General features: G+C 37.5%; 1 protein-coding gene across 2 annotated transcripts in view; it reads right to left on the bottom strand.

Annotated features, from left to right (window-relative positions):
* Positions 1 to 6,603: 6,603 nt before the first annotated feature.
* The window catches only part of HIF1A (hypoxia inducible factor 1 subunit alpha), a 30,360-nt gene continuing 20,354 nt past the window's right edge, over positions 6,604 to 16,609 (bottom strand). The window contains exons 6-15 of one of the 2 annotated variants that reach the window (XM_057416081.1): positions 16,390 to 16,592; positions 14,810 to 14,916; positions 14,482 to 14,629; positions 13,415 to 13,635; positions 12,957 to 13,237; positions 12,320 to 12,442; positions 11,706 to 12,100; positions 10,764 to 10,872; positions 8,153 to 8,279; positions 6,604 to 7,988 (exon numbers count right to left, since the gene is read on the bottom strand). In XM_057416081.1, coding sequence (XP_057272064.1) covers positions 7,837 to 7,988; positions 8,153 to 8,279; positions 10,764 to 10,872; positions 11,706 to 12,100; positions 12,320 to 12,442; positions 12,957 to 13,237; positions 13,415 to 13,635; positions 14,482 to 14,629; positions 14,810 to 14,916; positions 16,390 to 16,592 — 1,866 coding nt within the window. In that variant the 3' untranslated portion in view covers positions 6,604 to 7,836. The remainder of the gene's footprint in view (positions 7,989 to 8,152; positions 8,280 to 10,763; positions 10,873 to 11,705; positions 12,101 to 12,319; positions 12,443 to 12,956; positions 13,238 to 13,414; positions 13,636 to 14,481; positions 14,630 to 14,809; positions 14,917 to 16,389; positions 16,593 to 16,609) is intronic. The other variant, XR_008972992.1, reaches the window with a different exon arrangement.

The following is a 16,609-nucleotide window of genomic DNA, read 5'->3' as shown; positions in this document are numbered from 1 at the left end:
CGGGTCCGCTCCCGTGGGATGAGGCGGGCTGTGAGCCGGGTTCGTGGGAGTTTGTCCCTGCGCCGGGGGAACCTCGGGGGGTGGAAACGGAATGTAGAGAAAGTAGGGAGTGTACGGGATGGTGCGTTGCGTGCTGCCTTCGGAGTATTTAAACCTGCAGGAATTTCCCAATGTGATCAAGTCAAAACCTCACGTTTCGCTTTCCCAAAAAATCGTGCACTACCAAATGGATTTTAAATTCTGCTGGCTCTGCTACCGTAGTGTTTTCCAATCCACCATTAGCATCAACTAATCGCGTCAACGGTAGCTCCTTAAAGCTATCAACTCCTAGTGACAGTAGCTTCCACAATGCATCAGACACAAACCCATCTCTCCATGTTTATTATATTTCTCACAAGGTTGCTGGAATACAACCTCCAGCAGAGCCTTTGTAGATGAGGAGGAAATGAATGGCTATCAGCTGAACAGCCGTTGCACTTGAGCATCACTGATTGTCACTGTTATTGATTATAGGAGCCTTAGTAGAGCTGTTGCACATGAATTAGACAGGTTTTAGCAGCTGCAGTGAAAGAATTGCTGCACCTGCTGGATTTTGGGTTGGCTTTTCTCTGAAAAGACATTTTCATCTTTCATTTGGATTAATACTTAAGAGACACAGGGCAGTGACCCTGTTCATCCAGTACATGACCCTGTCTTCAACAGATTGTACTGATTTTGAAACAGAATGGTAACGCTGTTGGGAAAACAGTTATAACATAGTCCCCCTCCAATGGACTTATGGATTAAAAGCACAAGCAAGTTAATAGTTGACATGTCATGGAGCGAGTTTATCATTACTTACAGGTCAAGCCAATCCCCATGTAGTTACAGGAGCTATCCCTTAGTTTAAACGGAGTGGAGGAGCTTGGCTCTGGAGTGATGCTGAATGTGTAAGGCTTCAGTGTGCTTTCTGTATTTTAAGTGTTGTGTGTAAAGTATTGAGTATTGTGATTTCTCAGAGACAGTGTTTCAGGAAATACTAGATGGAAATGTCTTTTTATAAGGCAGATGGGGCGGCATGTCATGATACTGTCATTGTGTAAGATGATGTAAGATATAGTGAGGATGAGGCTATTGTGCCCATATAGTAACGTTTGCTAAGTCTTTCCTTGCAGAAAGAGAATGAAAATGTAGATAAATAAAAAAATGAAAGCAACAAGGCGTCTTCATAGAATTCCATTTCTATGGTGTATATAATGAAATAGTGTCAATTTTTAGGTTAATATTCTATTCATCTTGATAAATTGTGTGTTTTCATCTAGTGCTCCTTCAGTTTTTCAGTAATATATTTTAATTCTTAATACACCACCTTCCTAACAAAAAAAAAAAAAACAAGAAAAATCAGATGATGTAAGGGGGTGCTGGGTACTGTATCTTCTTTGTATTCTTATTTAACTCCTAAAGGATGAAGTCCTGTTTCCTCTATTAATTCCTAGCTTATAAGTTGCAAGTTAAAAAAAGCCATTTTATCCTGCACAAATATAAATAACAGGGCATTCTCTAAATGCACATCGCACAAGACAACTTTTTTCTTTTTTTCTTTTTTAATACCTTGTATGGTTGTATTCTACCCATTTTCAAATTGAAAGCATTAAAATAAATCAGATTTTAATGTATTCTCATGAAAATAAATCATGGATACATTTTATTAAATAGTATATTCAAACTTCTGTATGTACAAGCCTATCATTAATACCAAGTAACAGGATCATACTCTACTGTGACAGCACTGGCACTTACCTTTTGCTTTCAGACAACCAAGCATAAATCTTGCCAAAGCCTTTTAATGTTTGCAATAGGAAGCACTATTGATTTAACAAGGCAGCAGGAGTCTCAAGTTCTCGTGAAGTTATTTGCATGTACTGAGAGCAAGTGAACTCACCTGGAGAGAGCACCTTGGATTCAAAGTAGTTCCTGTTTTGTTAGTAGGGGCATTTTTTGTATGTGATTACTAAAGAGGTCTCTTTAGTTCATGCACGTAGTCTACTTAATTCAGGTGGGATAACCATTGTGTCCAATGTTCTGTGATTCTATACCGTCCCTGGTGTTCAAAAAAATGTGTAGATGAGGCCCCTAGTGACATGGTTTAATGGTGGTCTTGGCAGTCCTGGGGTGAAGGTTGGACTTGATGAGCTTAAAGGTCTTTTCCAACCTAGGTGATTCTGATTCAGTGTGAACAGGATTCAGCTGTAAAGGCAAGACAGAATTTGTCAATGCTTTTGGAAAACAGACCACATGTGCTTAGTGTTAAAGTTTCTGACTTCAGTAGTAAGACCTGAAGCATGTGAGGAGTCTTAGTTGCATAGTGGGTTTTAATTCACTTTTTTTGAAGTGGTTTTTGCCATCTGCCATCATCTTTTAGAACAGGGATAAGGGATGAACAGAAAGATCACAGATGTCACGAATTAGAAACAAACCCTCTCTTTTATTGAATTTTATACTGTTACACAATCAAAAAGAAATACAGTCACAAGTACGTCAAAATGTTTCAAGAGAAATATCAATTGCAATATGTTGTACTTGGCTCCAAAAAAGAATTCCATTAAAATATACCACTTCTTCATGAGAGAATACTGCTATTATTCACAAAGTCTACCACACTGTATAAATCCAGTAGCAAACTCTTTTAATTTTTGGTAACTTGCTCAAGGTAAACAGGGAAGCAGAAGGAAAATGACAACTAATTTCTGCAATTTGGATCAAAAATAAAAAATAATCACAGTTCTCCAGAATGGAACATTCCAGGGAGTCAAGTCCCTGTAATTGCTAATGGTACTTTTAATGAAAGCTGGATACATAACTCATGTGAATTACTACGGAAATGGTCTTCTTACAAAATACTCTTGGCCTGTGAAATGTTTATTTTTGTGTTGGCAATTAGTCTGAATAATGTGTTTAAGTGCAGTGACATTTGTGCAAGATCTGTGCTGGGTTCAGTAGCAGCTAATCAGCAGGCTGGGAGCAGATGGGTGACAGTGGCAGGGCACTCACATTTCTCAGCTTCCACCACTCTGTTCATCAGGAAACAGTTCAGTCCACAGTGGAAGTGGGGAGAATGCTTGCCAACAGGTACTGGTCAGACAGCCCATGTCTGCCTTTTACTACCCCTGGCTAGCTGTTTAATTAAACAGCTTTTTAAAATAATGAAAAACAAAACCACAAATCCAAACTATTAAATATACAGTTATCTTAACCTGTAATGATCAGACTTTTTTAAGCTGTATTTCATTGGAAGCAGGGCTGATCAATTAATCTAATATAACCTTTGAAGTCTTTTATTGTCACCAGAGTTACAGGTAAAGGCCTTAACTTGTGGTTCTTTAATGCAGTAATTACTTAGGAAGAGTTCAACATGTGAACAGAGACATACAGGAAAGGAAACTTAATAGCAGTTTCTTTCTATTTCACCTGAAGGTTTGGTTTTCAAAGATCAGCAGGGTCCAAGCCTTTCTCGCTACACAGGAGGGAGGTATGTTTGTTAGAAAGGTGTACTTTGGACTCCTTAATGTATTCAGTATATTACACCTGAGATCAAGTTGCTGGGCAGCAGACTTCAGTGACTTCTTGGGAGCTGCAGCTGTAGTTGGTAACTACTTTCAGGTAAGGGAATGAATGATAAGTTCTAGTTTTAAAATTCCTCTCTTTTAATAAAGCCATCAGGGCTTGACTACTACTGCAGTGACAGTAATCTTCTGGAAGCTGACTTTGTTACAGTCTCCTCACTTTATGTGAAAATGATAATTGAGGATTTCATATGCAGAATGAAACACTGTTATCTACCTACAGTTCTTTACTGGCAAAGAACAAATGCTCTAACGTACTGTCTCAACATTTTAAAAAGGTAGCAATTCAGCAAAGAAATTATTCAAAATCCCTAAGAAAAGATGTAGAAGTAATGTATTATCATAGAACGGTTTGGGTTGGAAGGGACCTTAAAATGACCTAGTTCCAAACCCCCTGCCATAGGCAGGGACACCCTCCACTGGACCAGGAAGATTGTCCTCCAAAGTAGGTTTAGAATCAGACCATGCATTCCGAGAGTCTAAGAAAAAAAATATATAAAAAATTAAAACAAGGCAGCTAGAAGGTGTCCTTCTAGATTCTGTGAAATTCCAGCTGCATTTAGCAAAGCTCTCACAAGGCCAGAGCAATTACTGTTACTTTCCCATATTTTTTTCAGTGTCTTTGGGAGGTTTTTTGTAAACAAAACAAAAAGTAAACAATACAGCTACTGCAGTTCATGTCATTAACTGCTTCAGTCACTTTTGCATGAACAGAAAAAGCAAAATGCTATGCCTTACGTGTAATTAAAAAAATGTGAGAGTTGGGAAGATTCTTAGATGAAACATGGCTCATTTAAATACAGAACTGCTCTCATTGAGACCAGAGATGATTCCAACAGGCACATAACCATAAATCATGTGGGTCACTTAAGTTTTCCTCCTTTAACATGGATTTGCTTTATGAAAATTTACTGCCCTCTTAAAATACACTGAAGAGGAACTGACAGATCCAAACAAGTCAGGCTGCTCCAAAATAAGGTCAAGAGAGTAGCAAAAGAACTTCAGGTGTGACTGTATGATGTTTCTCTTGGAAGATGGAAATGGAAAACCCAACAATGCAGCTTAAAGCTTGCTGGGGCAGTAAGAGAAGCAGAACCCACTTGAACCTTTCACACATATCAAGACTCTCCTATCTCACAGAAGCATCACATGAATCCACATTGAGCTGAGCAGAAGGGATGCCCGTACCAGCAGGTTCTCTACCCTAATTCAGATTCAGAGCAGCCCTGTGGAGAAGGACTTGGGGGTGCTGGTCGATAAGAAAATGAACATGAGCTGGCTTCAGTGTGCACTCACAGCCCAGAAAGCCAACCGTATCCTAGGCTGCATCAAAAGGAGCGTGACCAGCAGGTCAAAGGAGGTGATCCTGCCCCTCTACTCTGCTCTCGTGAGAGCTCACCTGGAGTATTGTGTGCAGTTCTGGTGTCCTCAACATAAAAAGGACATGGAACTGTTGGAACAAGTCCAGAGGAGGCCACAAGGATGATCAGGGGACTGGAGCACCTCCCATATGACGACAGGCTGAGGAAGTTGGGGCTGTTCAGCCTGGAGAAGGCTGCGTGGAGACCTCCTAGCAGCCTTCCAGTATCTGAAGGGGGCCTATAGGGATGCTGGGGAGGGACTCTTCATTAGGGACTGTAGTGAAAGCACAAGGGGTAACAGGTTCAGACTTAAACAGGGGAAGTTTAGATTAGATATAAGGAAGAAGTTCTTTACGGTAAGGGTGGTGAGGCACTGGAATAGGTTGTGAATGCTCCATCCTTGGCAGTGTTCAAGGCCGGGTTGGATGAAGCCTTGGGTGTCATGGTTTAGTGTGAGGTGTCCCTGCCCATGGCAGGAGGGTTGGAACTACGTGATCTTAAGGTCCTTCCCAACCCTAACTATTCTATGACTCTAAGCCTTTAGCAACTTCACTGTTAAAACCTTTTAACTGCTGATAGAACATCATCTCCAGGACCTTACACAGCAGGGACACAGTAGCTCTGCTGTATTCATCCCAAGAACTTTATAAGCTTTGTACACTTAAAGGCTTCATTAAAAATCTGTAGTATTCAGCAGCAGGCATGTATATATATTCAAATGTTCTCTGCACGAAGCTTCAACTCTGGCTTAGTGCACCTACATGCTTTCTCCTTTATATGCAACTTCTATTCAAAACTTTAAGTATGCAACCCTCTTCTGCTACTAGTGCCTTATCTTTTACTTTAAGCTGGTAGCTAATAGTCTCCATTTAGTTTAAGAGTTGTTTCAGTTTCAAAACTGCACATTTTAGTCAAACAGTAATTTGTAGAAAACAGGTTAAAGCTTATGTACCGTTATACTGATTGCAGGAGTCTAATGAAGCCAAAGTTTCAAAATAAAACCAAAATCATTCTTGTGACACTCCATGTGATGTCTTACATTGAGATAATTTTTAAAGTAGTTTGAAGAATGCACAATTATCTTGACCATACTTACACATGATAAGGTTCTATCAGTAGTATTGTGTTTTATGGCAGCAAAATGAGAAGTCACCTAGTTAAAGTTATGAGCCAAGAGCACAAGAATGCAGAACAAGCTTATCAAGCACCAGCTTAATTTTGTAATCATGCAGTTTTGTGAGAAAAATCTGTCTACCTGATCAGTCCTGTGAATTTTACTTTTTCCTGCTTTCCAGTGTTACCTTGATAAAGCTTCCAGAGACAAGCCTTTAAGCTGTTCACAAGGAAGAATCTTTCCACTCTGCAGTAACACAAATATGCTGTCTCCTCACTTTAAAGTTTGCAAACTGGTGTGATAACAGATTTAAAAGTTAAACATCTTTGGTGAGCGGTAGTACAACACTGTCTAGACTTCAGTACTGAATAGGCTCAAATAATTAACACAGAGATGTTACAATCAAAATAAGGTAGCAGTGATTTCCAATCAACTCTAATTTAAAAAGGGAACACGGATGAACAATAACCACTAACAAAAATATAAATTATCTCATTTCTCTCAGATAACACACTCCCCAAGGGGGCCTGGTCCACATATAGTTTATTGATGTAAGAAAACAATACAGTTAGTGTTAGATCCAACCACAAAGAGCAAAAGAATGAGTGAATGAAGGTTTTGTACAGTACATATAGGAAATTAAGATGTTTGTGACAACTATGTATTTCTAAATAAAAAGGCTGCTAAATATATTCAAGTTACTGAAATCTACATGAAAACATATGGATGTTAATAGCAACAAGGTGCATAAAACCAAAACATCAAAATATTGAGCAACTCAATGATGTACTAGATAAAACTTTGCTAACAATGCAAGATGTTTTACAATCTGCTTGAAATATCACCTATACCACACAGGGTAAGCTGAACATTTAGATTTAAGATCATACACAGTATTAGCATTAACTTCAACAGCTACAGGCAGGGGATTTTTTTTTTTTAAGCTGGCAAAATGACTACTTTAATAACATCAAACTTTCCTAAATTGAGAACAAATCCAAATAAAATGCTGCTAGCCCTTTCCAGATAAAGCCTTTCCTTTGACTAACCACGCTCATTTAAGTCAAAAGCATAAGACAGCATTTAAGAACATTTTATATTACAACATGACTAAAATAATGACATAATCCAGGTTTAAATACAATTTCATAGGCAAACAAAAGAGGATTCTTCTTAAAAACTAGTTTTTATAAATGCAGAATATATTGCATGAGGAACTGCTGGTATTTTTTAAGAAAATATATTGTGCGATTGTGGCTACAATGCACTGCTGCAAAGCATTGTTGTATCTTATAAAAACTATTAAAATAAAAAACTTATTTGAACATAAAGAGTAAGAGAACACAAGTCTTCCAACTACCTATGAAAAGCAGGGTGGAAGTACTGCCAGTTTTTCCTGTGTTGACATTTTACTACTAAGTTTTGGTGACCAACTCCCCAGCCAAAAAATAAATATTTATATTTTTTTAGATCAGGTGCATATTTCAAAGCTGCTATTGCAAGAGTGTTTTAAATGTAATGGACTTAAAAGTGTATGTACCAAAGAATTATAAAAACGCACTATAGTTTTGAGTTATTGTTACATAAAGAACATATTAAAAAGACTGTCAAAGTAAGTAGAAAGGGGATCAAAACTGAACTAACTGAATTAGTGCAGTACTGTAGCCAGGCTTCTAAAATCAGATATAGAAAATATAAATAGACTGCTTTAGGTGATGATTCACCAGTGTCCAAAAAAAGGAACAAGTATTGTGAAAGCTCAGTTAACTTGATCCAGAGCTCTGAGCAGTTCTTCACCCTGTAGCAGGTTTCTGTTGCCTTGTATGGGAGCGTTTACTTCACAATCGTAACTCGTGAGTTGGGGTAGCCCACTTTCATCCATCGACTGCCCTAGAAGTTTACTTGCTATGTCTAAAGAGGGAGGGGAAGGAGAAAATGTGCACTTTATTCACCACTTTTAACTTTTTCTCCGCAATTCTTCATAAAGGAGGTAAGTTTGGGTATGCTTTTGTCACTCAGTTCTCTTTCACACAACCCCCTCTGCCCCCCTCTAGGTATTAAAAAGAGAGACTGACCAGTTGATAGTAGAATGATTGTCTTTTGCTCCACTCCATTATGACCATTTGTTTTGCATCCCTTCACACGTTTCCAAGCAAGTGATGCATTTCCTCCACGGTCACCTGTCTGCTGAAATAAAGACCCCTAGAAAGAAATAAAATAAGTCTTCTTTACTGAATACTGTATCTTTGTAGCCCTCCATGTCCCTCTTCCAAACTAACAGTTCCTGTCACTAATTACTAGTGTAGGCATTGTTATAATTTAAAGTGGGCTTCACTCAGAACTTGGGGAGAAATATATTTCCAAGTACACTAGCCTTAAGAATTATTTAAAAGAAAACTGAATCAGATTTCAAAGACCTTGCTTCCCTTACAGAAAACAATTACTAAATCCTGGTTATGATCAGTTACCAAGCTGAAGATTAGCATGTTCCTGTATGCATACACACCCATTTAATTGCCACTGCTCTTGTATGAGTAAGCATCAGGTTTTCACTAAAGTCTCTGATGGCTTCCTACACTGTAGTTAATAGCATAGATAGGAGATTTAGGAACCTCGGTAAGTCGATTCTATCTAAATTTAAGACATAAATTCTGCTTGCACTCCAGTTACTGCCACCAAGCTGTCTGAGCCAAGCAAAGGGAATGCAGTCCTAAGCCATTCTACCACAGATACAGCTCCTTAGCATATTGTTTTGACAGCAGTACAGAAGATATGGCGATTAGAAAGCTTTTAAAGGCTCCATATGATTAGTATAAGTAAGAAGAAGCTGCCACTGAAACAGATGGGATGGAAGGAAAACACACCATCTTAGTATCAAATTTACTAGCAAAAGTAGTTGAATCTGCAAATTTGTCTTCTTAGTAGTACTGACTGCTGCTAAAGGAGGAAAAGGTATTTCAGAACACTGCCATTATCCAGAACACTTAAAATAGCAAAGAACATATGTTTTCAGGTTATAAAACATCCATGTAACTCAGAAGGACAGCTGTATAATAGAAGCTAAACAACTTTGACTTAGCAATTGCATTTCATAGTAAGGTCGGTCACCTGCATTGTTGCTGGGGTTGTTTTGTGTTGGTTTTTTGTTGTTGTTGTTTGTTTTGGATTTTTTGGTCTTGTTTTTACTGTGAATGCAATACAGCCTTCATATTAAGAAAGATATAGCTCGTATCTTCTTGTATCTGCTTGAAATAATATCACTAAGACCCAGCTACATTGAAAATTCAGCTTCTGACTGTGCAGAAACAGTCGACATTTGCAACACTTATTTCCAGTACAGAAAAAAGAAAAATATTTAGTGAAGGATGAAGTCTGAACCTTTAAGCATTAAGCATAAATGCCTGAACACTATTACAGCAGTTAATGCAGAACTGCTTGTTTTCGGTGTACTTAATTACAATTCAGGCTACTCTGAATATTTAATCAGCAACACTACATGACAGCTGTAGCACCATTACATGAGAAAAAGGCAATGGAAGGCAAAGTAACTTGCAGAGCTGTGAATATTACAGAGCTACTGGAAGCAAAGAACAACATGCATAAAAGTGCAAAATATTTAGCAAATGAAATCAATAGTATGATTGTTTTAAAGACTGCCTGCCTCATAGAATAAAAATGGACATACAAAAGTTCTCAGCTCTTCTGGAGGACAAAAATGATAAAACCAGTATACAGTAATTTGTCTCATGCCCAAACCAGAATGCCAATACAGGAATAATTCATAGTTCAAAAGAAAAATCATCCTGCACATGAGGGATTATTACCCCTAGGAGATGGATTGCTGGAGAAACAAAGAATCTCAAAGACTACCTTGCAGTAGAGGAACCAAGAATTAATTGTACAAAACTTAAGTGAATTTGCAATGAAGGCAGAAAGAGAAATAATAGTATGTAATGGCAAAGCTCAAGATTTCAAAATACTAAGAACTGACAGTAAAAGACAAAGATTACGGAGACAAAATACCCTTGGAGAAAATAACCTAGATAGCCCCAATTAAGTGACACAAACTTAAGAATACCCAAGGTTTTTTTTGAATAGCTAGAACAGACAATGATGAGCTACTCACAATCATGCACACTTAACACTACAAAGAGTGTGCATGTAATAGAAGCAGTAGTTTTATATATATGTGCTAGGTTATATTCTATTCCCTTATGGTTCAGATGGTCTTCTTATGTGATCAAATAAAAGAACATGAGACTCGATGAAGAAATGAACGCATAGAAAGAAGCACAATAACACTATCTCCAGTACTGACAAATATGAAATTGAGTTTGAATGCAAAGGTGAAATATGGCAATTTCACATTTAAATGTGATGTCTTACTCTTCTGTGAACATATCTGCTCTTCTATAGAATATGCACAAATGTATTTCCTACCTAATCAAGAAATGTGCTTAAGTATAGAGGGTACTGTTGAAACAGCTGATAGTAAAAGACAACTAAAAAAAAAAAAAAAAAATAGAGTATCTGTGTATACATGGGAATTTCACTACCAAGCAATTTTCTCTGATCCCAAGATTCCAGTGCATACCAAGAACTAAAATTAGGAGTCTGAACTGGTGCCTCATTTCAAAAATTGCAAGGTTAAAAGTGAATATTTTAAAATGGTAAAACAAAACTCACAATTCCAACTGCCTGAAAAAGTGAACCATCATGTTCCATTTTTCGTTTTCTCTGAGCATTATGCAAAGCTAGCATCTTTGGATTTAGTTCTTCATCCATTGCAGTAGATCTAAGAAAAATTGATTCAGGCTGTTAAGACGTTTCTACTATCCTCAAGCCATTTTTCTTTTGTGGACACACATACAACATCACAGAACTGAATCTATGAACTATACTACTTTTCTTTCATAATCAACTCATTTCAACAATCATTGTGTATGAGCATAGCAAATATTAGCTTTTCATCTTGCCATGAAGCTCAGAATGAATTATAACAAAAATTATAGTCTTTGAAGGAAAAAAAGCGCAAAAGTTCATCAATTCACTTTCAAAAGAAAGGAGGGAAGGGTGAGTGAGGAAAAGTCTATTCTGAATATTCTATGTACAGAAAAGTGTTCTATAGATCAGAATTCTGATGTTTGACTTTGTAGAGTTTTCTATCATGATAAACATCTATTACGTATGCCACAGTCCATCATTATGAAATATGGCTAATTTCAAACACAATAAATGCTGCACACAGACTGCAGCCACCTCTTACCACATAATGAAGTGGACAAGCACCAGAAATAGCGTGTATATAACTACTTGTACATTGCCTACTGTGCTCTTTTAAAAAGGCTGCACATCAGATACAAGAGCAGAACAAAATTATGTAGGAGTCTGTATACAGTAGCTGCCTATTAAATCAGATGTTTATGTAAAAGCTACTGCAAAATTAACTTTAGGGAAACTTACTATAAACCACACTAAACTGGTTTCAAATGTCTAAATTTAAATATATTGATTTCTACTTCGAAACAGAGTGCCAAAGACAACATATAACAGTTGGCGAGATTTAAATGTGTAATACATCTAATTTCTTCAACACATACTAGGGCTTAAGCTTCACTTTTAAAATACCTTTTATTCAGAGTGACTGTTAGCAAACTGGGTGCTCCAGGACAAGGTTTTTCTGTCTGATCCGATGTTCCTTTTCCTGCTCTGATTGGAGATGCAGTTCGACTCCTGTTCCCACTGTAAGGGGATCCTGGGGCACTACTCGTTTCACTGATTATGTGAACAGGAGATGAAGGAACAATTAGCGACTTCACATCATCCACACGTTCCGACACTGGCTTTATTTCATCAGCAGTACTTGATGGTGTCTGAGTCTGCTGAAATAAGGTAATGGTGGCTGCGTTCTGAGAGCCAGAAGAACTGCTTTCCAGTGGAGACAGCTGATCAAAGGATCGCAACTGGAAGTCATCATCCATTGGGATATAAGGAGCCAACATCTCTAGATCTAAATCAGTTTCCTGGAAAAGACGAGGTAAAATTATAAATATGTAAGAACATCTCAGCTGTGACTTCATGGCTTCGTTAAGGCTTTTCCCTTTACCAAATCTGTACAGTATTTTTTTGCCATTTAACAAAAGTATGGCATAGAAGAGGAAGGATGTTCCTGAAAACATTCTAAGAGAAGCACAGAGACTAAGTATTAAGATTATACAGAATTTTAAGTTAGCGTACATTACCTGAGTAGAGAATGGATTTTTTGCTTCAGTATCTATTGCAAAGAGTTTCTCCACTAATTCCAGTTTGAATTCATTAGCCATATCATTATCCACATCAAAGCAGTAGTTGTTGGGACTACTGGGCTGTGAAAACATTGTAAGTGCAGTTTTAAGTTTCTGCCATTACATTACTTTGCACAGGTTCTCTGAAAAATGTTCCAATGTAAAAGCTAATTCCAAACTATACATGCACAAAATTCTAATGGGAAAGGAAAAACACATTTATACATTCAAATTTACTCCATTCTGGAAGCACACAATTTGTTGGAACTCAGAAGTGGCCTCTATAGTAATAGGTTTCATCTAATTTGCTGTTTAGGGAAGTTGTCTTTGAACCATTTTTCTTCTAGAAAGACCAATCCCAAGCTCTTCTTGTTTCTATCAGTCAGTACTACAAGCATTTGCAAGACTCACTTTGCTGAAAAGGTGATACTCAGTTTCAAAATTGATCTTTTTCCTCAGATCATGGCATAAGTCACAACATAGAAATAATTTTTAATTCAGGTCTTGGCTACATCCTTAACCTGATTTGCTCCACAAGTCCCAGCAGCACTTGTATTTTAATGACAGTGTATCTAAATTACATAACTAAACTAACCTCAGGTGAACTTTGGCTGGTACTTGCATCAGAAGGGCTGGTTGGTTGCTCTTGCACTTGAGGCATGGTAAAAGAAAGTTCGAGCGGCTCTGTGTTTGGCTCCAGCTTTGATACAACTTCTCTATTGAGTGCAGGATCAGCATTGCTACGAAGTGGCTTTGTAGTTTCAGAAGCAGGTAGTGGGGACATTGCCATATTTATATTCTGCAATTTCTCACTGGATGAGGGGAGCATTACATCGTTATACAAAGGAACTTCATCACATTGTTGTTCATCAGACTCTATAAAAATTAAAAGAAACCATCAACCTAAGTAACAATACTGTGCATGTCTACGGACCTCATTAAATTCAAACAGCAGCTGACACACTACTAGGCAAGTGATACTGGGAGGTTATTTTTACTGTAAAATACTAACTTTACTAATTTGCATGATCTCCAATTTAAACACACACCCACCATTACTGCTGAAATCTAGAGAGATAATTGTGTCTCCAGCAGCTGGGGCCAGCACAGTTAAAGCATCTGGTTCCTGCTTAAGTTTTTCAAATAGGCTGTTGGTATCTTCCAAGTCATCTTTGCTGAATATTTTGGTCATTTTCATATCAGGAGAATCCACTGGTTTCAGCATACACTCAGTTTGTCCAAGGGAAAAAATCAAGTCCTTCTGAACAATTCCACTGTCAGACAGAGAGGAATGAAATTGTTAAAGAACAGCTAAAAGGAATAAATTCAGGGTTAATGGTTTTGTAAGTTGGAAAGAAAAATAAAAATAAAAAAAAAGAAATACTTCCCACACCACAAAATCACCAGGAAAGGAGCTTTTTTCTTACTCATTCTTTCCCCAAATGTAACAGATAGAGCAAGTACTAATTGTGGTGCCATCAAGAAAAAGTCACAGAAATAAATGTGCTTTTCTGAAAGCATTCAGAAAGTAAGAAAAAAAATGCTACTTTTAAATGAATGTGCAATACGTTGATAGATTGATATTGGTACATTCACTGAAGTTTCAAAAAACTAATTTAGAACTATTGTACAGTTGCAGAAAAAGTCAACAAGTCTGCTTTCAGTTGAAGCTTTCAATTATAAAAGAAATTCTATGAAAAAAAAATAGGATTAAAAAAAAAAGACGCCATTACTGCTGCTCTGAAGTCCATGACTAAAAGTTATTAGTGAAATGAACTGCTCCAGACTGCAGAATTAGGGAGCTGTCTAGAACACACACAAATTCTCTCACTTCCTTTGTGATAGTACAGCAGAGGCTAGCCCTACGTTCATGTGCCTACAGAGATCTTCCTATTGACACTACAAGATCAAAAAAGTGTTTTGTTTTCAAATGCATTTCCTAATCTTAGGACAGGCAGTATTCTAAGCAAAGTTTCATTAGTAGGAAATAGTCATACCATAACACATTCAACAGGAGACTACATTCTTAACAAGTTGAAAAAAGGATGCAGTGCCATCAGAATCTGACTTCGTCTTCAGCAAAGATAATGACACAGAACAGCGATGCACACCCAACTTACCTCAACACATAGTTTACACAAACTATGCACTGTGGCTGAGAATTCTTAGTGTTGTATATAACAGTTGCTTGAGTTTCAACCCAGACATAGCCACCTTGTTTAGCAAGCATTCTGTACTGTCCTGTTGTCACCTGCCCTTTGGTGAACACTGAAAGCAGAAAGGACACCAGCTTTAATTACAGGCAGAAAAAAAAGCCCTGTTTTAAGGTAACTTCACTGCAGTTTCACATCTGCCATTAAAAGAAAGCCTTCATTCTTCTGTCACTTTATCCCGGTGCTGTAGCTCATCTCCTGTAGCTGGAGGGCTTTAAATGCGTCTTTTACTTACTGTCGTGGTGTGTTTTGGTCAGATGATCAGAATCCAGCGCATGATAGTACTCATAGATTGAGCGACCCAGGAGTTCCTCTGGCTCATATCCCATCAACTCTGTTATTCTTTAAAACAAGGGAAAAAACTGCTAAGTAAAAGCAGACACTGACTAGCACAAACATTAAAGAATTTGAATGCTTGCACATCTAGAAAAATCCCAGTACATACACATTAGCAGCAATTTTGGTTTATTAGGAGTTTTCATTTTTAAATAAATTGCCTTTTTTAAAATTTTAAAATATGCTTTTTTAAAATGGAAATTTCAGCAGGAACAGGATTTTACTTCTCACTGAATATTTATAAATCATGTCCTATGGACAGGATTAAGTAAATCCCTGCTTTCTAGCCTTCCCCCTTTCTCCTTAAAGGTAGACCAGCTACTTATGGACTATAATATCCAGCTTAAGCAAATATGAGTATTTGCTAAAATAAGATAGCTATGCATCAACTATTGTAAACCTTCAACTAAAAAATTAGGAATCAGATTTATTCTTGCCCATGGCAGGGGGTTGGAACCAGATGATCTTAAGGTCCTTTCCAACCCTAACTATTCTATGATTCTTCCCACTCAATCACTGCCAGCTTTTAAAGAAAACAGTATTTTCTTCAGCCTCTAGAGGGCCCTGCTAAACAAGGGAAACGCATTTATTTTGCCCTATTCTACATGCCGAATGTGACCAAGTAAGTACTTTTCATATGACACCATCAACCCTAGAACAGTAGTTTCTGTAGAGGACAGAAAATAACCTGCACTGACATCTCTTTGCGTGTTACAGCACTAACTAATTATAAGTTTGCTTTTGTTATTAAAAAAAAAAAAACAAACAACCCAACAGGCAGTAGCAAATAATACTCGATTAAAACCACAAAACCCCCAGACTCAAACAAGAAGAAAACTTCAGGCCAGTGATTTCTTTCACTTCTGTTTTTTAAATTTGTCAAACTAAGTTTCCAGAGAATAGTAAGAGCAGTCTTGTGTATTTGACTACACCCATGACTTGTACCTGAACCCAGACATCTCATTTTTAACAGCAAATGTATTGCATCAAAAGTACAGCTAAACTTTTGGGGTTTTTTTGGGCTGGAGAAAGCAGACACTGATCTCCCAAGGAAGTGAAGTGGTAACAATAAAACTCATTTAACAAGTATTACATGCACACTCTTTTCAGTCACGAAAATGCACCACCATCTTTGACAAACCTAAAATCCTTCCCTTTTTTTCAGTGTCCAGGAGAACCTTATGATTTCAGTTTAATTACTGTCGCTACACTAAATACCAGTTTGAACAGGCAGTTAACTGCAGGCAAAAGATTTATTCCAAAATAATAACCTGCACTCTCCCTAGATTTAAAAAATACGCTTTTAAATAAGACATCCTGATCACTTAGTAAAAGCTGAAGTATGTCACCAATGACTCTGCTGTGCAGATGAATCAAGTTGTAAGACTATGTAAACGTATAAGGCCAGCATCAACCAACATGTACCAACCCTGCAAATCCTTCAAATTATTCTTTTTTAAATTACAAAATATATATTACCTTTCATCACAATATGAAAATTTCATATCAAGACTGTGACGACTGAGGAACGTTTTACTGTCCAAGGGGACCTCAATGTTTGATGGATGAGGAATAGGTTCACAGATCAACACCAGACACGTCATGGGAGGCTTTTTGTAGCCACAGTGAGTTTGATTACCACATGTGTCATATACACGTATGTGTCCAGTGCAGTGGAGTACCTATGAGAAAGTTCTAT

This window comes from Pezoporus wallicus, unplaced genomic scaffold, assembly GCF_028554395.1.
Source record: "Pezoporus wallicus isolate ANWC-B61680 ecotype Strahan unplaced genomic scaffold, APGP_CSIRO_Pwel_v1 scaffold_2146, whole genome shotgun sequence".
Classification (NCBI taxonomy): domain Eukaryota; kingdom Metazoa; phylum Chordata; class Aves; order Psittaciformes; family Psittacidae; genus Pezoporus; species Pezoporus wallicus.
Note: the sequence above shows the minus strand (reverse complement) of the source record. Positions and strands in the feature narration are given on the sequence as shown.